This window comes from Glycine max, chromosome 2 (genome assembly GCF_000004515.6).
Source record: "Glycine max cultivar Williams 82 chromosome 2, Glycine_max_v4.0, whole genome shotgun sequence".
Taxonomy (NCBI): Eukaryota; Viridiplantae; Streptophyta; class Magnoliopsida; order Fabales; family Fabaceae; genus Glycine; species Glycine max.
In genome coordinates this window covers 48,639,075-48,665,639 of record NC_016089.4, presented here as the reverse complement: position 1 = coordinate 48,665,639, position 26,565 = coordinate 48,639,075, and the positions used below count along the sequence as shown (strand labels likewise).

The window sequence follows — 26,565 nt, the reverse complement described above, 5'->3', positions numbered from 1 at the left end:
AGAGTTTGTATATGCTTATAAATCTGATAGTGAAAGTGTTCAGATTTTCATTTTTTTTTCAAGTGTTTAAGTTACTTATATTAAAACTTAGATAAAGGAAAATTGGTCCCGAAAACTTTATTTATATAATTACTCATTAACAAAAGGCATAGGATGTTTTCAACTCTTAATAAAGAGGAGTCAGGAGTTTAAAGGACAATATAATTTAAACATTTTATTAAAAAAAATTACCTGCAAAGAAACTTAGTGTGTTTCAAACTACGCTTGTGATATGTATTAAGTGTTAACTATGAAAACCACATCCAATAACTCAAAATACGGTAAGCTACAACATCTTGCTTCTAAATAATGCGGATCTGGGTTGACACAATTTTTTTTTATCAGTATCTGGGTTAACACAATGCTTGAGTAAAGACACACTTAAATTATTTATATTGATCACTAGCGCATAGATTAATTGATGGAAATTCTTAAAATGTAATTGTGTTTAAATTAAACTTTGAGAGAGGGTTTTGTTGGCTATATTAATCTTACCCATGTCGACTTGGATTAATCGAATATGGTATTGAATAGAAAACTAATGAAAACTTGAAAGAAAAAAAAAAGGTTATTAAATTAAGTAATTTCAAAACTAAAGTTCGTTTGAGATCCAACAGTTGACACAGGCAAACATGGATGACTAGTTAACATAACTAATTCAAATTTTATACTGAGTAAAGGAGTTTGGGTTGATTAGCTACCTCAATGGCTTTTCGTGCGTCTGACTTTTTTTCTCTAATAGATATATTGTAGTTGTCACAATATGTTACATACGAAACAAATCTTAGTCAAATAACTATATGTGCGTGGATAATTAAGATGAAAAGTTTCTTAATATCACATGACCATTTAAAAAAATCGCATGAGTTTTATATTCTGATCTCAATCGTCTATAATAAGTCAATATTCATTTCTCCTACTCTGACATAAAATAACTTTCTTTTATATATTTCCTGTATATGTATGTATATATTCAGGTTTATAAGATTGTATATATATAGTAGTAACTTTTTCTAAGGAAAAATTTAATGTTAATTCACAAAAGTATAAATAAAAAATAAAAGTATGACTTTACCATACCATAAAGCATAAAATCTAACAACTGAAATTAAAAATCATAACCAGCATTAAAAACTTCATAACTGAAGGCTGCAGCAGCACAGCCTAACAGCATGAACTACGTTCATTGTTGCTAACACTGAAATCTAATAGGTTTAAATGCCAACAATTTTTATCATAACCGACAAGAACAACCACTCATGACTCATGCAATAAGCTATATTCTCATCAAACTAGTAGCCTAGTACCTCTTTCCTTCAATCTATAAAAGCTAAAAGGTCAGGATTACAAAGTACAGTACTACATACATGTGAATAAACATACATTTTGTTTATTGAGTAATTAGCATGCAGATCAGATTTCCTGATCCAGAAAGCTATCTGTCTTCTTTCCAACATATTAGTGTTGTTCAAGAATGAACTAAAAGTGTTATGATATATTACCATGATCAATTTCATCCACCACCTTGTCTCTCCATAAATAGCACTGGGCAGTGATATATATACACAAAAACCAGGTTTAAGCACAAATGGGTGCTTAACCCTTATAAATTAGACTCAATAATTTTCTATATATATATATATATATATGCATCTACAGAGGTCTTCTCATGCAAAAAGTTGACATGATCACATCAGCCACTGTGCGGAAATTGGGACAAGAAGAACATTCCTTGCTATCATGACAAGTAAAAGATATTTCATATTTGGATGAGTTTATCTTACGCCAATTAGTAAATTCCAATTTACAGATGATTCCTCTCTTGGTTTCGTTTTCATTTTTGTTCTCAAATAGATATTTCTTACTCATTAATTCAGCAAAATCCATAGATATATATAAATGAATGTCTTCAATGAAGGCTCCATAATCCTTAGCCTGAAGAACTGAAACTTAGAAGTGTTCAGTTCTTGAGCTACTTCACGAGTCACAATAAAAGAAATAATGCTCAAACAATGAGGTTAATGTATATTTCACATTAATTGGAAGCCAATGCTTTTGCAGTTTCAAAACCATACAGTTAGCAAATTAAAGAAACTCAACAAAGTTTACAGTATTTTATATCTTTGGTCCAACAAAAACTTAGTATAAAAAATCAGCATTAAGTAACTAAGTTTCCCCAATTAATAGTTCTTATGCTTTCGTTTCATTTTGCTATCCATGGATTTAATGTCATCAATCATTACTAACTAGCTCTCTGGTCTCTGGAAGATCCTTTTACACCTAAAAACTCAAACAAATAGTTCCCATTAGTATCTTCAAGTCTCTAAAATGTTGTTTGTAATTTAAAAGCATACTCTAACACCTTATTTGAACACCCCCAGACACTAGTGATTTGCCTTTCATCTTTGTACAATTAGTTGAATTTTTAATCTCACTATATTTCTAAAGTCAAATTAACTTAATAGTCCACCCCCCCCCCCCCCCCCCCCCCCCGCTCCTTTTGTTAGTACTCAGTAGGAATTTAACAAATTCATAATCCTCTTGTGGACTGTGTACTCTTTATCTGTGAAGGGGGAAATGATGCACGTATAATTCAGATTTTGCATCCTGAGATAATAATAAGTCCTTTCCTATGTTTTTATTTATGTAAATTTATAACTGTTCATTGTACATCCTGGATGGAGCATTAAATAAAAGCTGAACAACACTCATGCTGTATCTAAATCCTTCTGCTTTGACACAAACCTAAAGGGTAGCTCATCCATGATTGCCATCCTACTCAATGCCTCTCTAGCATTAATTGTTCATTTAATTATCAAAGCAAACAGCTACCATCTCCTTCATCTTTTCTTTCTTGTTGGAATGACAATATGGTTTACTTATGATCCCCAAAGAGCTTCAGAAAATATCTAGCATTGCTTCAATGAATGCCAATCATTTTTCAATTTCTTGTTCCTATCGGAAACAAGCTTAATCTCATGCATTGCATTTATGACTTATATTTATATTTCCTCATTCAGAAATGTCGATCAATAACACACTCTTTTAAAATATACTCTATTAATATTATGGACTAAAATTTATTCAAAATCACAAAACTTTGCACATCTGGCTTCTGTTTAAGAAGCCTCAATCATAGTTTTGTGGTTTTCATCAATTTTAGCTATAATAGAGGTGTTAGAAGGAGTGTGTTAGAGAGTGTATTGCTAACACTTCTCTATCCCCATTTGAATGCATAAAACAATTTCAGTGAAATATCCCATACTCATGATGGTGGTCTAGTTAGAATTTCTTGTTACCTTCTTGTTGTATATTGTATTGCAGTTGTTTGATCCTCGGGCTCAGTTTTGGAGGTTTCAATTAAAAGTGACTTGGGAACCTTCAATTCTCTTGGAGGTAGCTTGGACTGTAGATTCTGTTTCTCCAACCTTCAAAGGTTATGACTTGTGAATATTAATCAACTCCAACTTCTTCATCACCCAGGATCAGCAAACAGGAAATGATTTCAACAATATGATGCCCTTGAATCTGATCCTCAATCTGTTACTGAAAAAAAAAACATCATATTAGAAGAGAAAGAATAAAAAATCAACTAAAAAAATATCCAAAATCAGGTTGAAATTTTAAAAAATATTAAAATTCAACACAATCACCTGACACTTGCTTTGTTCATTTTGGGAATGAAAATCAGTAGATCACAGTATGTTACTTCATAGTTCCCAATCCTCAAACAAACAAAAAAAAAACAAAAAAAGCAAAAGAATATTTAAGCTCTTTCAGAAAAGTGTTGAGCTAAAATAGCAAGTCCATATTTGAGTCCATACTCCTTCGAATATAAAATTATATTTCATTTTCTTTACTGAAATGCTCCCTTGATTAAGGATTGGGGCAGGAATCATAATAAAATGAGGAATAAATATATATATCATGATATCAGTAAGCCATATTTACTAAAGAAATATAGAAAATGCATGGAAGACTTTCCAATCTAGAATAAAGACTAATTTGAGGGAATTATGTATTATAATGATTATAGGCACATACCTATATGAGGAGGATTCGTGAGTGAGAGGTAAGATAAGAAGTGAAAATTGCATTTGGGTGTTGGAATTGGAAGCTAGGCATGATGCAAACGAAACCAAACCAAAGTGTGATATTAAGATTAGATTAGAGAGAAAGAGAATAATCTGTTCTGTGCACTACACGACACGAATATCATTAGTGAGTGGGTCCTACATACTTGTCGTTTTCTTTGACCGCATGCATCTATGATATTTTCAGTCACTTCCTGCATCATTATGCCAGTTTGCCACGCCCCAACCCCAACTATATTCTTCGCGCTAATTATATTCAAATACCATTTTATTTATACAGTCTTTCAATACCAATTTATTATAAATTTATGATTTTTATTATAATTATTTTAAAAATCATAATACCAATAATATCTGATTAAATGATCGATGATATTTTACTTTAATAATATGTTATTATTAAACTCTTAAAATAAAATATAAATATTCATTTAACATGTGAATTAATGGGCATAAAATTACTTTAATTTAATTAATAATTTTAAGTTTAAATTTTATTTATATAATTACATTAAATTTATCAATGAGTTAGAATATCTGAGTATTATAAATTTGATATTATGTTTAATTTTTATACATAAAAAATACATTAAATTAAAGATTCAAAAAGAATTTTCTTAAGTTTTATTGTTTTTGTTAGTTTTATTTCTTTAGAACATCTTTCAGAAATTAAGTAAAGTCTGATCAAAGACTTGAATAAAATTATCTCTCACAAATAATACTTATAATATTAAAAAAATATTGAATTTAACTTTATATACTATTATTATAAAATATTATATTATCAACCAATTAGAAAATTATTATAAATATTGAGATAGTTAATAAAAAATTTATCATATATGTTAATTTATTATTGTTGAATACTAATATAAAAATTCTTTGTACTTTTATTATATTCACTATTAATTCTTAAAATTTATGCATGATTGAGTGAGTGTTCACAGATCATGAAATATTTTTGGATTGATTATGGTTTATAAATTATATAAATTCATCTAATAATAATATTTTACTTTTACCTCACATTATAATTGATATTTAAAGTTATATTTACTATTACCCAACTATAATTTTATCTAACATATTTATCTAGTAAAAAAAAAACTCTATCTACCCGAATTAAAACACAAGAAGTGAGAGTGTTTGGCCGCATCCTATCCTATGGTTTAAACATGCTAAAGATAAAGATCGTATGTTGGAGAAGTTTGGTAATTTGCAGTGTACGTTACTTTAAAGTTTAACCAAACAAAAGCTCTTTAAAGTCAAAATGATGCATGGTGTAAGTAATTGTTGGAAAATATTTTTCTATAATTTAAAATTTAAAGTAAATATATTTTCGTTTTTTCAATCAGGTTTTTTTTAAGATAAAAATTATTTTTTATCTATTAGAAATTATGTTTAACTAAGTCTTTATTTTTTGTATTAGTTGGAGAACTCCTTTACGGTTTGTTGTTATGTCTATTATTAGTTTGTTAGTTGTAATATTTGGGCTACATATTTAGTGATTATTTTTTTTACTTATATATAACTTTCTCTTATGAAAAAATAAAATAAAAAACACATAGACAGGCACATACCTTCAACAAGATACCATTTGTTTATTTTTCTTTTTTATAAAATTATATTATATTATTACAAATATATATATATATATATATATATATATATATATATATATATATATTTTGGATTGTGTTTTTTTTTTCCGGAACATTCGATTGAATTAACCTATTGTTATATTTTGAGAGAATGATACATGTATATTAATTTATTTTACCAGTACAATAAAAATATTTTTCTCTCTCTCTAAAGATAACACATAACATGTTTTAATCCAAATTCTTTTTAAATTTTCATTTATTATCATATTTATTTTTTATATTAAGTATTTTTATAAAAACTATTTGTCTATTAATTATATGCGAAATAATTTTACTGATATGTTCGTAATTCTGATTTCCTAATTATTTTTCTAACAATTGTGTGTAATGTGTTATTGGGGGCGCCTCATATTCTAAGCATCGCCACACAACTCGTCCCTTTCACGCGCTTCATGATACTTCCATCCCATGTCTTTTCAATTCTTAAGCATAGTACCTATAACGTTGGAAAACAATTGTAACAAGATGTGGCCTTTCTTGTTTCATAACTATTTCTAAAAAGTAAAAACAGTTTTTGTAGCTTTTCGAAAATAAATATGTTTGGTGGATATCTATCTAAACATTTAGAGAATAAAAAAAAGAAGAGAAAAATATAAGTATGAAATAAGGTTTATTATGTGATAAAAGTATAAATAAAAATAAATAAAATATGTTAATAGAATGATTTTTTTATCGGTAAAAATTAAAAATAATATTAAAAAATTTATAACATAAACTTTGTTTAATCAATTAAATTAAATTAAATTAAATCTTTTGATTATAAAGTTTTCAGCCTTTAGATGATTATAAGACTAATTTTTATTGGGAAACAATTTTTTTTAAAAAAAAAAGAAATAGAATCAAATAATTTCTTGTTACCCGTTTAAAATCTTTTGATTATAAAATTTTCATCCATTCAACTAAGATTTATCTAATAAAATACAATCTTTCACTTTACATTTAAGTCACTAAATCTTAATGATAAAAATCTAATTCTCCATATGCATATATCTTATTTTTTGTTTGAAACTCTCTCTCTATATATATATATATACATTTTGAAAAATATTTAACCAGACATACATTGTAAAATGTATTATGATCAATTAACAAAAATGAAAACTGGAAACTAAATTTGCAAACTAACTTACATTTTTAGTTATCTTTGGATAATTCTAATGTACAATTTCTTCTTACAAGCTAGCTTTATCATTTATGTTAATCTTAATGATTTGAGCTCTATATCTAAATGCCACCCAAAAAAGCTCTACATATCTAAATTTGTCCAAATTAGATGCATTCTATCCAGGTATATTTTATGTACAAATGTCCAGATTGAATACATCCTATTCACTGCGACCAACCTGCATGCGTCCTATCTTAAAATCATTTCTTTTCAAGGTCTCAAGTACATCTAAATATCTAATCAATGATTACTAAAGAGTAAGTTGGCTTAGATTTTTCCGTGCATATATTAATATTAAAATTATTTCTATTAAGTATTGAAATATATATTTTTTGAAAACGAATATAACTATAAAGAAATATTTAAAAATAAAAAGAATCAAAGTTATGACTATAGTTGTCGACAAAAACAGTTATAAATATCATTTTTCATAATGCAATAAGGTTGAAACTTGAAGTGTAATCCTAGTTGAAATTTATAAAATCCGTAGACATTCACCTCAGATGAATGGAAGTGATCACTATAACTTTTCAACTACTTGACTTTCTTTTATTTTACCTATAACTAATACTACATTCGTTCTTATATAAAAAATAAAAATATATATAAGTAGGTTTTCTTCTCTCTCTCTTTTTTTTTTGTCTTCTCATTTTTTAAATTTTACATTCTTTTTGCTTTAGATTTTACTTATATTTGTAGTGAGAAAAATTATAAACAGCAGCATCATTTTTTCTTTCATGTATGAGTTTATTCATTCTTTCTCATGCTTCTCTTTTTTTTTAATGAATAAAATTAGGTGGAGATCAAATTTATACGAGAAGAGATTAAATTATACTTTCATAAACTACACTAACTCTTGCAATGTTTTATATCGCTTTTTACTAAATATTTTTTTATTAATAATATATATTTATCATTTAATGATAAAATATATTAAAAACATTATTTTATTATGTAATTATTGGAAAAAATAAGACAGTAATTGTGATGTGACAATAGTATTGTTTTGAAAGTAAATTTTGGCCTTGATCAGTTTGCTTTCTCAAAATTTACATTGTGATGCATACAGATTTGTGTATTTAAAGCAAAAATAAAAAATAAAAAATGCTAGAATCTCATAAATGATGCTCAAAAGATTCAAGATGATAAGAGGAGGATAAAGAAAATATTATTTTTCATGTATCTCAAAATTGAAGTTGTCCATCCTTATATAGATTATTTTAAACTGTTGATAAGTTCTTTTAAAAAACTATTAAAATTTAATTTTAAAAAAATATAATAGGATATAGGATATATTGAAATTGTTAAACAACTAGGAAAGTAACGTATATAAATAGGACAATAGTTGTTTGAGATAATTTTTAAAAAAATAATATGTAAAATGGTACATGTAAAGAAGCACAGTTTTTTATTATTATCATTAATTTCATTCTTGGTTAAGAGAAATGTATCCTTGACTAATGTGTGCTCTCCTATTTTAAATTGTATCAAACTTGTCTTGTAATTGAGTCACTTGTAGTGGACTTTAATATAGGTGTCTTTTACTATCTTGAACTTTCAATGTTTTAAGTTGATGAAGTGGATGGCTCAGTGACGTAAGCCTTTAAAATTTATTCTAAAATTTTAATTATATATGATAATGTAAAATATGTTTATGTTATTACTGTACGCATTTTAATTATTTAAAAAAAAATATAAAATAGTTGTAATTAAGTTATGTTTTAAGTTTTTGTTTTTTTTGAAATACTAATTTCTAATTTCTCGTTTTTTTATCTTTTTCTTCACTTTTATTTTTAATATATTTATTTAGTTTTCTTGTTACTTTTTTAAAATAAATTATAGTATTATTATTTTTATGTCATTTATACTTTTTAACTATTTTAATAATTAATTTTATTAAACACTTCTAATATAATAATAAGTTGGTTTTTTCAATTTTCAATTACACTAATTTTACTAAACATAACCTAAATAAAAAATTTATTAACTTAAAAATAATTTAAAAAAACTAAAAACTAAAAAAAACACAAACCATGCATTAATTGTAATTTTGAATTACCTCTGCCCCAATCAATAGTTCTTCCTTTCTTATACTTGCTTCCTTGTTGCCTCCCTCAGCATCATAACTTATTTTCATCAGGGGTGTTATTGGATTAAATTGAATTGATTTTAAAGAGAAAAATGATTAAATTCAATCATTCTGTTTTTGTTAATTTATTATTCAATTGGTTCGGTTTAAATTTTTAATTCGATTTGATCGGATCCAACTTAAAATTGTTTGAATTGGATCGATTTTTAGTTTTAATTCTACTTTTAATTTTTTAAGAAAATATTAAATAAAAGGTATGATATTTAATAAATATAATGAAAAATAATTTAAAGTATCAAATATTTCTTTATATGTCATTATATAACTAATAATATAATATTTAAGTATCTTAACTTAAATAATTAGTAAAAATATCTTTAATTAGATATATTTTTCATAAATAAATATAATTTATATATATGTGATAATTTTATAGATATATAAGAAATAAAAATAGAAATAAGTGATATTATAAATTTATGAATAGAAATATATACATTTAGTTTGGATCAATTTCTAAAATCAAATCCAAAATTTGATCTGATGGCAATAAAAAATTTTGCTTTTATAATTTTTTTATCTGTTTGATTGTTGATTTATTCGATTTTTTGATTTTTTTATCGTTTTTTTTCTATTCACATTGGATTGAATCGGTCTACATGCTATGGCGCTTGATTCATGAATGAATCAATGGATGGAGTTGGACTCATCGAAGCAATTCTCGGTGAGCTCGTAGGCAATTATTTAAAGATTTTGAAGTGTCTCAAAGGACAAATCACTTTCATACGAAGAACATTGATATACTATTAAACAACAAATACGAACAACCATAAAATTTTGGCGACTAACGGGTTTAATTTTACGCATGAAAATATAAATATGCTCATTGCTCAAGTGCATGCTTGAATATGTATTCGTTTTTTTTTTATCAGCATTTGAATATGCATTCGTATAATTCATTTTGAATAATGCAATTTTCTAAAATTGATTCCAAAAGTAAATATAAATTTATAGTCACATGATTTTTGTTTGGATAAAACATATTTATAAAGAGACTCTAATGCACAATGTTTTGTTCGAAAACTTATACTATCAATTAAGATTGATTTTCAGAATGTAATTATCAAAATGTCTTTAAGTCTAATTAAATTTATACATAGAAGAAATAATATGATTAAGGATATACATTAAACAATTATCGTGTCTCAAGTTAGTATTAAGGTAAAAATTATTTTTAATATTTTTAATTGTTTTAATAGATTTCAGTCTAAAATTTAGAATCATATTTTTAATACAAAGTCAAATATCATGGTAAATGAGAAAAAAAATCTCTTTATAAATGAAAAAAAATTGACTCATTATATATTATAAGTTAAGGCATGTCAACCATGAATCCAAAAAACATTCAAGAGTATTTGTTATTAATCTCTTTCTTGATACCTTATATTTTCCTTATTTTTTTTTACTAACGTTTCACCTTTTATTTGCACGGAAAAAATAAAACGAGAAAGATAGAATCTTTAAACATTTGAATGAGAGAAAAGTTTGCTACTGATTTTTTTCTCATATTTTTCAGCTACATAAGATTTTTATTTATTCCCCCCCTATTTTCTGCTCTAAGAAGGATGTTTTAAAGTACACAAAAAAAAATATGAAATCGCTCTATTTCTCGAGATAGAATAGTTTCAAATAGCATAATAATTATTGAGGTGTGTGTGTTTTGTTCCAGGGAATTGAATTAAAACAAGAGGCACACAAATTATAAGTTGATGAAAATTGGGTTAAAATAAGACACATATAAGTTCATTTAGCGGTCGTCGAATGTAAGTGGATGTCAATTAGTAACACATTGTTATGCAAAAGAAATTATGTCATCATGCAAAATTAATTATAGATCAAATGGTTACGCGTTTCTTTATCATTTATAGTCCTTTTTACTTGAAAAAAAAAATGCAAGTGAGATTCACCATTTTCTTTTAAAAAAAAAATTATCTTCACTATATTTCATAAATAATAAATTGACTTTTATTATTTTATCCCATTTTTACCTTCTTTCTCATTTCCCCCCTCATCTTTTAGTCACCAAATATGGAGAAAAAGTAACTCTAAATTAATAATAAAACTCAAGAAAGGAACTCTTATTTCACATCTCTTTTTTGCCATTTCTTTGTGATCGCCACTAAATACAAAGCAAAAGCGAATTGATTAATATAACTCAAGAAACTAAATGAAAGTAAAAAGAACAAAGTGAAAGTGAATATAACTTAATAAAACTCAACAAATGAAAGTATTAAAAGAAAGAAAATCATATTAATTTTTATTGTTGTTTCCTGTTTTCACACCTCTTTCTTAAGCAAGGAAAAACCATAAAGATTAAGTAGTAACTGAAATTCGAGTTATTACTAAGTGAATATTTTTCAATTTTGTTTAGTAAATTGAATTCTAATATTTATTATCTTATGTCTAATGTCACATGATTTATCATTAGTTCTTAATTTATATTTATTTATTTCTTATTATTTAAGTGGACCTCAAAACCATGAAAAATAACGCGTTAATTGTATACAAAAAACGAAGCAATGCAAATATAATTTGGAAACTATTTATAATAATAATTATATAAAAAAGGGTGATATTATGAAGGTAGAAAGCGCGTGGTTTGGTGGGTGATGGCGTATGGTGGACTGTTTGTGGTCTTACAGCAGAATCTTTGTTTCATATAAGTAGAGGAGCATGGGCATATAACACAGATCATACTACAAATCTAACATTAACATTAAACAAATACACATTATACACCAGAGTCCCAATAACTTAATTAATTTTAAAAACATGCATGGAAATAAAAGAATAAAGCACAAGAGTTGATTAGCAATAATAAAATAATTAATCAGCAAGCACCAACATTAAATATGAGTGTTAATTAATTAACTAATAAAATGTTCTCTCACCTTCGTTTCTTCTGTATCTGTCGTCACTTTAGAGCTCTCTCTCATACGTCCCTTTCAGTCATAAATTAGGGAAAAGCAAGCAGACAGCTACACACAATACACTCTCTCCCATTCCTTCTTCTCTTCTAAACGTTAATTATTCTCTCTCATCTAATAATCATAATCTTCCATGTTCCTCTTTTCTCAGTTTTCTGCTTCTTCCTCATAGTCTCTCTCTTCATCTAATCACTGATCATGGCGGCTACGTTTGATGGATTCTCCATAAGGTATATCTATTTATCTATTATCTATTGTTTGTGGATTTCGTTTTACTAATATAAATATATAGAAGCACGCTTTATAGGTTTTGATTCGCTGTGTTGCAGGGACTACACATCCAAGATGAGGTCCATCGATGTTTTCAAGTGCTGGCCCTTCGCATCCACCTCCTCACGTGATACGTCACGTGAGGAGGTTCAGTCGTGGCTTCCGCCCATGAATCCGTGCCCTAGATCCGACGATTTCAACGACAGCCACGCCCAAAATCTGGAGAATCCGCCTTCTGCTGCGGAAGTTTCGAGAACCGATGGCGACGGAGATTGCAGCGAAGAGGAATCTGCAGAATCTATGGATTTCGAGAAATCTGCGCCTCCTTCCGACTCCAACAACAACGAGGATGAAAAATTGGAGATGGTTTGTCCGGTGTGCCGCGAATTCAACGCCGTGACGCTCACGGCGGTGAACGCACACATCGACGGATGTCTCGCGCAGACGATGAGAGAGGAGCGTCGCCACATGAGGATTATGAATTTGAAATCTTCCTCGTCGAAGTCGAAGCCACTGAAGAAGCGCTCTATCGCTGAGATTTTCAAGGTGGAGGAGCAACAACAGCCTCCACGGCCACAGCTGCAGCCGCCGCCGTTGCCGCAAATCGAGAGCGTGTTGAAGTTCTGGCCGTTCCGCAAGGGCGAGGCGAATGATGTTTCGATTACCTCGATTACCGTTACGAAGTTCGAGTGGCTCTCTCGGCGGCTTGAGGCGCTGAGATCCAGGCCCACGCCCAGAGGTGGCGAGGTGAAATCGGACCAAGGAGAATCCTCCGAGGAGAAGATGGAGATGGTGTGTCCTGTTTGTCGGGATTTCAACGCCGCCACGGTGACGGCAGTAAACGCGCACATAGACGGTTGCCTAGCACAGGCTGTCAGGGAGGAACGGCGGCAGATGAGAAGGACGACTGTTAATTGCAAGCCCATACCTAAGGCGCCTCCCAAACCTAAGGTGCCAAAGAAGCGCTCGATCGCGGAGATTCTCACTGTGGCACCACCGTTCGAAGCCAGCAAAAGGAAAGCGATTCAGGTTGAGGAAGAAGATGAGGAGAAATCCGATTATGGCTATTCAGGTGGAGATTCAACTAGTTCCGCCACTCCTGCTCCTTATGCTACTGTTGCTAGTCCCGTTGCTTCGGTAATTAAGAACAACAAGAGTACGATGAAGAATAGGAACAAGAAAAAGTTGAAGAAGAAAAGCAAGGTGGAGAAGCACGGTGATAGTGGTGTGTGGTTCGTGAACCATGAGAAGAAGACAGTTGTGAGCAAGAAGAAGAGGAAGAAAAAGAAGAATGCCTTCAACAACGTACCAACTGGGAACAAGGTATGTGGTTTGTGTCTCATAAAATATTAGTTTATCTTTCGTTATTTGTTGTATGTTTCGGCGATTTTCAGCTAATTCCTGGCTAATAAGTATGCAATTCATGGAATTTGCGCATAAAATATTACCCGTTACTGTAGATTTTGCGTTGATGTAGTTTCTTATGCCATGGGATTATAGCTTTCCCTTTCCTTACTCTATGTCTTGCTTTTTCTGCATAAATTTACTGCTGAAAAAGCTGATTAGAGAGAGTGCTTCACATATTTGTGGACGAAAGTGAGTGTGTTTTTTTTTTTTTTTGGTTGAGTACTTGAGCGAAATACGCGGCAAGTAAAAGTTGGGAAAGGGGAGTGTTACGAAAAAGGAAAACTAAGACAAGTGCCTTCGTGCGCGGAAGGGATTCAGAAGTTAGTGAAGCCTGCAAAGAATGTTGCTCCAGCTGTTGTGTGTGTGTGTGTTGTGTGTATAATCAGTACAAGTACCCTAGCTAGAAGGGGCCACTCATGGGTTACGAGGTAGAAGAGAGAGCCGAGTCTAATGATGAGGGGTTTCTCTAGCCCCGTCACTATTAACTAATAATTTGGGGGGGGGAATTATCATATGGGCCATGGGTAGATCAACAGATTCTCATCATATATCTCTTGTGGCCAGTTTTTCGGACGTAGAGGTTTATACACAGCTTACAGCTGGATGTATCTTGGCTAGTGGGAGATCTGCAAGTGGAGGTCCAGAATTTGATAGATCATTTGTTGGATCTGTCAGAAGTGTATAATTAGTTGATTTGGATTGATGAATGTTTGCATATGCCATTCTTGATGGGCATGTATCATCAGAAAAAAGAATACTCTGACTTGGGTTGATATAGATCATTATCGCATGGGCATTTTTTATGGCGTATTAGTGAAGTAGGGAGTGGTGATGGTACGTATAATGGTTTTGAACTTTCTGTCGTTGTGAGACACCTGATCATATATTCTGAAAGTGTTGGTCTGTGGGGAGAATGACTTCGATGTATCGGTCAACATAAGTTAGCGACACATGTTTTGGACATGTTCAGGCAGTTTTGAGATATATACGACCAAATCGATGAGTATTAGAACCCAACCTAAGTGTATATAGAACCAAGAGAAAACCGAAAACAATGTCAGTTTGTGGTTACGTTGGCCGAAATTTGAAAGTGGAAGTAGTCAAATATTTAACTTGGCTAGCCATGAAGTTTACTCGATGATGGTATAAGGATGATATGATCTTGCTGCCAACTGTATCCTTAGTAATGAAATTTATAACTTGACTGTCCTTACTGTATCAGTAATGGCATCTTAATAGTGTCTAGATTGTTGTTTTAAATAACGTTTCTAGACTAATCTTAGTAAATACTTTATTTTCCTAAAATCTTCTCGAACTCTGGTTCCATAATCATAATATTTTTTTAAGTTTAATGCTTATATATGGATTCTCTTTGAAATAGTCTTATATCGTCATCAAATCACAAATCGTTTGAATTAGTTAAAGATAATTATTTTAATATATGATAGACTGTAATTGGATGACTGTAAAATTTTTTACACTTTCAGTTCATAATTATTTTTCTCTATTTCTTTTTTCCTTGCTGTCATTTCTTTTCAAGATTAAAATAGATTGAATTTTTTCGGCATTCAGATTCTACAGAAATCTCAGGTTTGGAATGGGGTTATATGGACCACGTAAATTTCTACAGAGGTGTATCATATATGATATGTGCATTTCAGCAGTGAATGTAGCAGTCTCAAATTTATGTAAAAAAAACTATTTAAGCATCATGATTCATGCATTTGCCATTGTCCTCCCCTTCCCTTTTAATAAAATCCATTTAATTTAGAGAAAAGTATTAATATCCCACTATTTTTTTAATTTAATTAAAATAAATGACTTTAGGAATATTTTATTTATAATTAGAGGGTTTTCTCATTTTAAAAGAATGATTAATTTGCATTTTAAATTTTCTTCTAAAAGAATGAACCAAGGTATTTATCGTAAAAATATTTTACAATAATAATTTTAACCACATGGTGATATTGGTTAATTTCAGAATCTGTAATAGTTGTTTGTTGTAATTATATTTGCTACATCCATGCATGTGTTTTTCGTTAGCTTCTTCTTTAGAAGTACAATTTTTACTAGGGTATTATTTTTCGAAGTAATCTCTTGTGATTTCAAACAGAAGATTCCTCACATGATTCCCCAAAGTGGAATTGTACAAGGTAGAAAATTTGTTACAGAAAGGGTTGTCTTTACAATTTTTTTTTTATCATAGTGTAATTGCAACTTATCGGATTTTTAATATCTTAATAGCATATAATTATTTTACGCCCCACCTTTCAGTTACAGCTAGATTTTTCCAAAAAATAATATTCGTACCAAATTGTACAAGTTTATTTAGCGTTCTGTTTATTAAGTAAATTAAAATCGATTTTAGGGTGCAATAAAAAAAAACGATTTTAGGGATATGTACTTTTTATTAATACGTAAAAGCTTTTAATAGATTTTACTATCGATAAATAAGATTTTGAATTGAAGCTCTCGTGCATTCTTCATGCTGGTATTCATATATATAATTATACCTACATCTAGCTTAATATATGGTTATTTCATGTATATTCACTCGTAAAAGCTTTAAAAATAATAGTATATTTGTACCAGAATATATATGCTCAAATAACTTTATATTATTAACTACGAGCATTTTCTGGGATGTATTGATAACAAAAAAATTCAATAGTTTTTCTTAGTACCTAAGTGTATTTTATGGCTACTTAAATATATGATCTATGCATTTATGATACGTATATGGATTTGTATATTTCCCTCTTCTGAAAATTGATACTAAAATGATCAATTAATATAGTCATGAACGGAGTCAATCTTTTACAAAAAGCTTTTTGATGACCAATTAATGGTCTGAGTAAACTTTTAGGGACATTCATCTTTGGGCATCAAGTTACTGTAAATTGTAATGTAGCAACTGTCATAGACAATTGAAATCCTTTCACATTCATCTTTTGGCATAAACGTTGTTGTAATTTTATTTATTTTCTTATAAAAGCTATAATATAACATCCATAAAAAAGCTACATTACAAAAAAAAACATATTTATCTTCATATTTTGCATAGCCTAAAAGCTTAGTCAGCTTATTCTGATTTTATTATAACATCCATAATTTTGTTAATCTTGTCCATCTCAGGATGATGCTTACGAGCGCATGGTGCAAAATGCAGTTAATAGTTCCAGAAAACTAAAAGGTACAATTGATAATAAAATGCTTCCACTTCATGAGGTTGATCCTTCTATCGATAGAAAGAAACAAGTTAAAAACTGTGACTCAGTTGGAAAGCAACCAAAAGCAGTATCTCCTGTTCATGGCATTCTTAAGAACCACTTCAAACATGTTTCTGAAAAGACATCAAGTGGCAGTAGTATTGGAGATGGTACTGAAGAAAGCCATGATAATGATCAAGAGCCAACCTCGAACAGACATGTGAAATTCTCTGGCAAAGATGATATACTTGGTCCAAAAAAGACAAATTCATTTGATGAAACCATGTTCAAGTTATCTTCAGATGCGCTGGCTTCTTCAATAGTAAAGGAGAAGTCTTCTGGAAGTGATGAAGAAACTGCAAGTTTGGAGCCAAACAGAAATTATGATCATATTGCCGTTAATATAGACAGAGACAAGAGAGAGGAGGTTTGCCCTATAGTTGAAAGTAAACAGTTTTCTAACACTCTGGAACAAGATACCGTACAAAGCTTCTTGAAGCCTTGTATCAATCAAGAGAAGTCGAAGCAGTTAGAAGAGAAGTCAGAATTGTTGACCAAGGTGGCAGTTTGTGACAATATTGATTCACAGTTTTTTTATGGAGGCAACAGAACTACCCTGCATTGTTCTCCATATGCCGACATTTCTAGACCTCTTTCTGCAGTCCAAGAAGAGCAGATGTCTGGTATCAATACACAAGTGTGTGAATCTGGATCTTTCAGCTACAGTGGGAAGTTGGACCATTTGGATGATCCACAGGTTGATGCTGTTAACTCAAATGAAAATACAGAGACATTTCTGGAGCCTTCTTCATCTTATTCTGCTTCATATAATGCAAATGAAAAACCGGAATCTCCGTTGCAAACTTATGGAGATAAAGATAATAGTGGCGAGGCCTTGGGTGACAGACAGTTTTCTCGTATGCTTTCTGCAGATATGATTGATAACTCATTCCCCATTACAGGCTGGGAGAAAGGAAGTGACAAAAATAGCTGTTTGGATCCGAATTTTTTTGGTTTGCCACTCAATTCTCATGGTGAGCTAATCAATTTCAGTTCAAGTGGAGACTTAAGGATCAACCAGTCAGATACATCAAGTACATTACGTGGCTCTTTTAGTGGCTTACCCATTAATAATATTCTCCATCAAAATAACCAGGAAAATTTAAGCATTAATGAAAATCATGTTGTTCAGAAGACATTTCCAAAAGATTGTCTTAATCCATTTCCACATCATCCAACCCGATTACCTGTCACCGAGTTACAATCTAGAGAGAGAGAAGATATCCACCGACCTAATTCTTCAGATATGTGTTCCGGTCACTATGTCCCGCCACTTAATTCAGAGTTGAACCGTAAGAAAAACTCATTCATTGAACAGAATCCATATAACCGGGTCAGGAATCATAATGGAAATGGGGTGGTTTCTCTGAAAGAAGATTCAGATCATATCTCACCAAGTTCCAACCAACCAACAATGAGGTTGATGGGTAAAGATGTTCCAATTGGTAGAAGCAGCCAAGAGATGCAACAATTTGCGGGAGATGTTTGGCCTGATGAGGAATCCAGAAGAAGGAATTATTCTGAATATGCTGCTTTAGATCACTCTTTATTGGGAAGAAGTTCTAAGCAGAATTGGGCATCTGGTTCACCTTTACAAATATCAGCTGACAATGTATTGCAATCAGCAAAAATTCAAAGCAATCAAGCAGCACAAAGCACCATATTGATGAGCAGTACATACTCTGGATTCTCTCAACAGTTTATTGATCGGCTAGGTAATCATGTATCTCAAAATGGAAGTCTTGGAGTCAACAGAAATGCCAGTTCTTATTTCAATCCCATTACTCAAAAGTCTAGTTCGTATTCAGTATTTAATGGTGCATCCAATGACTTTTCAGAGCAGTTTATACCTGGAGCTAAACCTCTAGGATTGATCTCTCAATCAGTGGTACTACCTACTCCTGGCAATTTTAGTCACTCGCCTCATGTAACCAATGGTGAGCTGAATGACAAGAACACAAATCCCCATGTTACAAAATCAGCCTTTGGATTTCCTTTCTTGCAGCCAACTGTGAATGAACAGGCCAAAACATCTTGGTTTCATAGTCCCTACAGAAGTTCACCATCGTGGTTGTCAAGCTCAACAGATGAAATGCTACCAGGGACCTTTTCTCGGCAATTTTCTGCTTCAATTAGTCAAAATTTTCCTCAAAATCTGTGGGGAAATAATTTCACTACTCCATTTGTGAATCATTCAGCAGAAGTTCGCTTTCCTTCTAATCATCTGACTTCTCTAGGTCCCATGCAGACAACTCCTCTTTCTCCATCATCAATTGTTCATCCTCTACATTTTCCAGTTACACCCTCTACCATAAATAGTGGTAACAGAAACATAAATAAGGTTGCTGACAGATTGAAGTTTGATGAGCATCATCTGTGCGCAAATACCAGGAAGAATCCTGCAGCCGCAGCCAATCTTGATGATTCCAGGTTACCGAATATACAAGTGCAAGAAAACTTGAGTCGTATGACTAGGTTGCCTGAAGAAAAGTCAAGCGTGGAATTGCAACGAAACACAAGAGCACTCGAACTGGATCCGCACATGGGCAGTGCTAGGAGTAGGTGTTGTCAGCATGAAGCACAAAATCAAAATCCTGGAAGTTATCCTGCTGTGAATTCTTTTAAACTGGACAGCATGGTAACATCAGGTCCTGTCCGACTTGGTCCTAAAAGAGCGAAGCACATCCTAAATTCCTCTTAAAACATGGATCAGGATTACAAGCTATTCTGCCATATTCTCACCTGCGATGATTACTGACAGTGATAGTGATGTAGAAATTCAGAGAAAATTGACAAAAGTATACTGATTTTAGGTGTAAGTTATATCATTTTATCATATCTGTTTCTCCTCCTCCATAGTATATATCCATTTGAGAACATAACAGGATTGTCCATGTATCAATATTGTCAGGTTGCTGAAACCGGTGGAAAATTGATATAATTCCATCCAGTCTTTTGATACATCCAGCTCTCAGTTTTGAAGTTTTATGCCCTTTGCAGAATTTTGTCCCCAAAGAATGACGCTTTGGATATCTATCTCTAATTTTGAGCCTGGTATTCCCCACATGGCAAATATATGATGTGCTTATTTTTGATACAGCAGAAAGGAAAGAAAGATGGGATTTATAATAAGGGAATAGTCCATCTCTCTTAACCTATTCAATAAAACTTGAATTTGAGGCTTTAGTTATATTCATTAACCATTGGATACTTCCTCATTAATTGGAACTGGCTTTGATTATTTTTTAGAAAACAATTATTTTTCATATAAAGAAAAAAGAACTGATTAGAAACTGCTTTGGATATATGAAAAGTTAATCTAGTCAACTTGCTTTTGATGGGAAAATAGTTTTAATTTCCATTCATGTCTTAAGTTCTGAGATAAAATATATTAAAATAAATTAATTTGACTAATTCATTCCAAGTTCAATTACAAGGGAGACGTTACATTAATTAATGAATTTATTAAATTTAAACGGATTTCATATTCATTTGAGTCAAAATGAGGTAATGATGTGTCAGATATTAATTGCCTGTACACCAGCGATTATTACCAATAAATTAGTATTTTGTAAGTTTAATTTATTATTTAGATTTAATTTGATTCTTCAGAAATTATGTTTTATGATGGTTCAACATCACCGATTTTAAAACGTTATAAAATGTATATTTTTTTAAAGAAAATCAATCGATTTTAAAAATTAGAGGAATAAATTGAAAAAAAAAATTAAAATATTAAATTGAATTAATTTTAAAAATTAAAAGATCAGATTGAAAAAAAATAAAAGATTAAATTGAACCAAAATAATAAATTAGAGGATCAAAATACTGAATTAATGCAACACCAAATAAACATAAATTTTTATCAAAATCCAACATAAAAGTTAGTAGGCAAAGTATTGCGCAGTCGATCCTCTTGTTTGATTCTTTGTCTTATAGATCATACTTCTCCAAGTATTTTATATATTGGCCAAACTTTCTTGTATTTTAAGCTTATGTATTACCGAGCTGGAAGTGATGCTAACGAGTAATAACAAACAGCATCTTTGTATGAAAAGGGAAAATAAGGAGGGGTGAAGTTGTTACGTTTTAGAATGTTTCCACAAATAAAATCGGAAGAGTCTAGGATAATTCAATTCATCTAACGGGTGCATGATTTTATGTTTCAATTTTTATTTTCTTCCTGATTTTAATTACTCTGTTAAAAACATTCATTCAATACAGTATTAGTTACTATATACTGTATATGCATAATAAAGTTACTATATAGTACGTGTATGCCAAACCGTTGAAGGAAAAAGGTTGAACTGGTTTTATTTTATTATAAGATTGGGTTTCCGCCACTTTAATTTATACATAATGACTATTACGTACGTCGCTTTGTTTGAAGATGAGTATTACCCAATAAAGGTTGCTTATGAAAGCATTATGGTTTTTGCGATTGTCAAGCTTTTCCATTATTTTAATCCCAATTAAGCATGATTTTGTGGGTAGTTAATAGTTATATATGCTGAGGAACTTAGAGGAAACCAATTATTAACCATTGCAGTAGAATACTCGTTAAAGGGATTTAGCCAAAAACTAAGATAATTTCACCAAATAATTTTATTTTTTTATTAACTAAATCAGAAAATAACTATATCAAACTAGATAGAATGCTCTTACGTACATTCTTAAACCATGGAAGATACAAATAAAATAAATGAATCTTATAATTGCCGTCATTTGATTTAATTAATTAAACAATAATTCTGAAACTCCGTCTCCTTCATGTTGAAATATATACAGAAAGAAGTGTCGATTTCACAATGTTCATTCCAACTTGGTCAAATATATAGTCACTATTAACTCAGCTCTTCTTTGATTCTTTTTCAGCCTGCACATATGAAAGTTAAAAAAAATGTTAAAAAGACAGATATATAGATGAGCTTTACAATGAAGAAATGATTCATAGTTGTTTTGAATCATGTATATCATACCGCTCTCACTACTCTCTCAAAGGCATCAGGGCCATATCTACCGATATAGCGTTCAACTGCTTTCCTTGCATCGAAGGTCATCATGTGAAGGACCTTCTTGTACTCCTCAGAATAATTGGAACTTCTTCCAATATTCTTTATATATTGCCTCACATAATTCTCATTTATGTAAGCCGCTCCATTGAACATTGGCATTACCAACCAGATGCAAAACATAAGCTTCAGGTATCCCCAAATGGGAAACCTATATATATTATTATGCCAAAGTTCAAATATTAAATTGTTGTGTGCCTATAAATATATATAGTTTAATTTGACATTATGTTGATGTCAACATACCAAGCAAGGATCTCATGAGTGGAAAGCTCAAAGAGGGTCATGAAGGAGTATAAAACCCAATACGTTAGCCACTGTTGATCATCACACTTTCAATTTCTCTCATTGACGCGTATCTGTGATATTTACCTGGAAATCAAGCATTTATAGATTAGTCATATCTAGTATCAGATAATTAATATGCATGCCTTTGCGTAGGATGCTTAATTTCTTTCTTATTAATTGTTAATTAAGAAATATAGCAATCATGAAGTGAAAATGATACATTATTGCATGATATGGCATTTACTTGAAGAGGATAAAGAAGCATCACTACAGGCCTGGTATGCAGAAAACAAAAAACAGGCTGTTATTACGGGGGAAAAACATAAAATGAAAAACCTATAGTTACAATGAGTGTGTGTGCGTGTTAAATTGCAGAAAGTACATATTTTACTGAATATGTTTTTCATAAAATGAATTTTGTTCTTGGGATTTCTCAGGTATTAATTGTGTGAAAAGTATAACATATACGACACAAATTATTACAGATATTTTTAAAAGCAAATTAATGGAGAGAGATTAATTAATTTGTGCACCCTATTATTGTGTCCAAATGTCTTACCATTGTTCCAAGGACACCCATGATGAAGAAACTGCGATACTCAGATCTTTCCAGGTGGGAAAATTCAAGCTTTAGTATGAGATTTGAAGGAATATGAGTTGTATTAATTGTGGATATGCATGCAAATCAAAGGAAAGGAAGGTTGGTGGGATGACCCAAAAGTCTTATTTTTCTCTCAAGAGAGGAAAGAGACACCATAAAGATTAAGGTATATGTGTAACAAAACGGGAGGGGAATATAAGGATGCCAAAACTTTGGTATTTCACGTGCCTTTGGTGCATATTCGAGAGTTATCGTATTACCTTTTGTCGTTGTGGCATTAAATGTTTACCAATTAAGGTGCCTATCCTTTCAATTGTTTTTCCCCCTATCGGTAGAGTTGCGTAAATAATACTACAGCCTTTAGTGTATAGGACAAAATAGTAGTACCCATCAAATTCAATCTAATTCAAACCCTACTACATTAATAGTTTTAGGGTCCCGAGAGAATCTATTTTAAATTTCTTCCTTCTTATTTTTCTGAATTGTGTTGTACATTACTCCTATAGTACAGTATAGTATGTATACATGAATTTAATTTCCTCTTTCGTGTAATGTCAGCACAAAAAAGTTTTGTAGTTGTATTTAATATTGTGCTCTCACATTATTTAATACAATTTGATATCTCTTCGGTTTATTAATATAATCAAATTAATTAAATAAAATGTTAAAATAAGATTGAACAATGTCATGAAAGTCACTAGGATCTTGGGCCTGAAGAGGAGTTTGAATAATTTGTACAAGGCGACAAATTCAAATTTCATCACTATCATTATACGAAAAGTATCTTTTTATTAAAAATCTATATACAATTATCTAATGGGAAAGTAAGAAATGAGAGGTAACATCTTGACCATAACTATTTGACTTAAATTTAATCTTGATAATCCATTTCATTTAATGGTCAAAATTAATTTTTGACGTTATCATGAATTTTCTATTTATTTTTTTGGTATGCTTTCTAGCTTATTGCATTCAATACCTTTTAGAATGTTAATTTCATTATGATATTTTTTTTTGCCGTCCAAAAAAATGATATTTGTTAAATTGATCTTATTACACATCAAGTTTATAAAAAATTGCATAATTCAAAAATTAACTAATACTTACTAAAAAAATTCATTTGAACTATAATACATTTTTTAAAATATAAATAAATACTATATATATATATGCAGACACATTTTCTATATCGATAAGCAAAATGGGAAAAAAGTTAAAGAATATTGAAATGTCATGTTTGAATGATGTACTTAATACGCTATTTGTAATTTTTGTCCACTCGTGGCGTTTTCAATTGCGTAATATGCATTTATTTTACAAGGAAAAAAAAAAGTTTGTAACTGGAACGTCATTTACGAAAATATCTATTTATAGAGATAGCTTCACACGGTTCCTTTTTTTTTTTTTTTTTAAAAAAAAAAAAAGAAGATTAAGCACCGATCATTTGATCATCGGATTGACTATAATTTTACAAAATTAACTTCGTAAAAAACCAGGCAAGATGATTTAATAGCACTAAAAGCAAAATATGATTACCTATACATATGATTTTTTTTTTCTCAAGTGCAATCATGAACATAATAATTCCTCCACACAAGAAGCAATAAAAAATAATGCATCCCTTTTGCCTGCTACTTGTTATTTTTAATGGTAAAAATTAGTTCCAATACATGTGTTTTTCTCTTTTCCCTAAATTGAGGGCATCAATTGTACACTCTCGTTTTCCTCTTTTCCCTAATAGAGCTTGATTAAAACCAAATTAGTACATTTTACACACACACAAATTCCAAATTAAGAAAATGCAAGCTGAATTAAGCAATATGGCCGGCCAAAGTAAGAATCTTGACATGGTTGTTCTGCCTGAGTTCATGAGGCACTGGCCCAAAAACTCTAGTCCCAATGGGTTGGCCTTGCTTGTCATCAAACTTGACCTCACTTCCATCACACCCTCCCCCTTTGCATGTGCCTCCTTCACTGATGCTATTATTGTGTCACCTTCTTCCCTTTCAATGCTTGAATGCACGTTACTTTTTTCTCCCCCGAGTTATCAACCACCTTCAGAACCGTCCTCATCTGTATGAACGTGATGTTGCTGCTAAAGCCACACAATTTCTTTCATCAGTCATGCATGGATCTAACAATCATTCCAATTTCCATGTCTAGCACTTTTGAATTACAAGCTTGTCCACAACTTGAAATGACCAAGTTTAGCAAATAAATAACATGCCATTGCAAATAAGAAAAACTTAGATTCAGTTCTTTAGATGTTGTTTGCGCTGTTCTCCCATTAGAATTAGAGTTTTACCCTGATAATCCATTTTAGTCCTTTAATGCAAACTTTATTTTGTAGATTACCAAAAATGAAACTCTAATTCTAATTGAATAACAACATCAACAGCCAACAATACCAAACAAACCTTATCTAAGTTTTATTCTTGAAAATATCACCCGTGATCACAAGTTCACAGCTATGATATTGCCATAATTGATAAACTGACCTGGGATAAGAAATTGCTGGATTTTATCTCATGCGATGTTAATGAACCAGACAAGTTATTATTCCTTAATCCACCAAGCAAAGAACGGCCCACTAGTTTGATTTTCAACACATGAAACCAAAGCAAAGCTAATTACTGCTCCATGAAAAAATCAGCTCATCAATATGGAAAAATATATATATCATGGCAATAAAAATGTAAGGAGATTTATCCATCACATAATGAATGCAATGCATACTTTGGCCTACCGAGTTACACAAAGCTTAATATGTTAAATTTCAAAACTTCAGATTGACTATTAAAAAAGCAAACAACAAAGTAAAACTAAGCGACATTTTATCATCGGATGACAAGATAAAAATTCTTTATATACAGTGTGACTGCATGAACTATAATTAAAAAAAATAAAATATTTTATCAAAACTGTTAGCAGATCTAAAAAATGTAAGAAACCAATAATAATCCAACAATAACAATCCAACCACAGTACTGATGCATGCTTATTACCATAACACTTGCTCAATGACTCTAAGCTAATAGAAAAAAAAATAACAGAATTTTAATAGAAATTTGCTCAATAGCTAAAAATTGAAGGCTTTTATGAAAACCCAGGAGAAAACACTGGGGATGAAGCAGAATAAAAAAGTAAGGACTTACGAAGAGAACATCTTGAAGTAAGGGTTGCAGCCATGGTTGAAATTTTGAGCGTTTTTCTTGAACCCAACGAACAAAGCAACGATTATTGAGCCATGGGAATGGTATAATGAACGCAAAGAAACACAAAGGAAGAAGAAGGAATGGAAACCGAGGCGCGGTGAAGAACAGAACAGGAACGATGCAAAACCAGGTCATTGTTGGGCCTCCAATTTTTGGTTTCAGAGCATAACATTATTGGGCCACTTAAACCAAGCCCATACTTTTTCCCCACAATATTTACTTCACATCAATTTTATTGTTTAAATATCAAATAAGTATTATGAAGATAGAAGAAGTTTATTTTCGTTTCTTGAAATTACTTGACAAACTTCTATGATGTCACAAAATTTTATAAAAGTTCATATTACTATAAAAAAAACATTAAAAGGATTAAATTAATGATTTTGTCTCAAAAAGCAAAAATCA

General features: G+C 30.7%; 2 protein-coding genes, 1 long non-coding RNA gene and 1 pseudogene across 4 annotated transcripts; 1 reads left to right on the top strand and 3 right to left on the bottom strand.

The window, feature by feature from the left end:
- Nucleotides 1–2,538: 2,538 nt before the first annotated feature.
- Nucleotides 2,539–4,337, bottom strand: LOC102669283 (uncharacterized). Its single transcript, XR_413346.3, has 3 exons — nucleotides 4,084–4,337; nucleotides 3,693–3,764; nucleotides 2,539–3,585 (listed from the first exon to the last, which is right to left on the bottom strand). It is a non-coding gene; the product is annotated as an uncharacterized lncRNA (long non-coding RNA).
- A 7,642-nt stretch (nucleotides 4,338–11,979) lies between these two features.
- Nucleotides 11,980–20,206, top strand: LOC102669110 (uncharacterized). Of its 2 annotated transcripts, XR_413345.4 has the most exons (4): nucleotides 11,980–12,268; nucleotides 12,368–13,631; nucleotides 16,851–19,799; nucleotides 19,896–20,206. XR_413345.4 is itself a non-coding variant. In XM_006575606.4 (3 exons), the coding sequence occupies exons 1-3, from the start codon at nucleotides 12,237–12,239 to the stop codon at nucleotides 19,683–19,685; spliced, it is 4,131 nt and encodes a 1,376-aa protein (XP_006575669.1). In that variant the 5' UTR covers nucleotides 11,980–12,236; the 3' UTR covers nucleotides 19,686–20,206. The 2 variants fall into 2 exon arrangements, 1 of the variants encoding a protein (XP_006575669.1); XM_006575606.4 differs by having other exon boundaries at nucleotides 16,851–20,206.
- Nucleotides 20,207–21,655: 1,449 nt separating this feature from the next.
- Nucleotides 21,656–23,102, bottom strand: LOC100795438 (HVA22-like protein f). The gene is made up of 4 exons (XM_006575605.4): nucleotides 22,904–23,102; nucleotides 22,303–22,428; nucleotides 21,964–22,207; nucleotides 21,656–21,860 (listed from the first exon to the last, which is right to left on the bottom strand). Exons 2-4 carry the CDS (start codon nucleotides 22,341–22,343, stop codon nucleotides 21,834–21,836), a joined length of 312 nt encoding a protein of 103 aa, XP_006575668.1. The 5' UTR covers nucleotides 22,344–22,428; nucleotides 22,904–23,102; the 3' UTR covers nucleotides 21,656–21,833.
- Nucleotides 23,103–24,567: 1,465 nt separating this feature from the next.
- Nucleotides 24,568–26,295, bottom strand: LOC100794905 (50S ribosomal protein HLL, mitochondrial-like; annotated as a pseudogene).
- Between the last annotated feature and the right edge of the window lie 270 nt (nucleotides 26,296–26,565).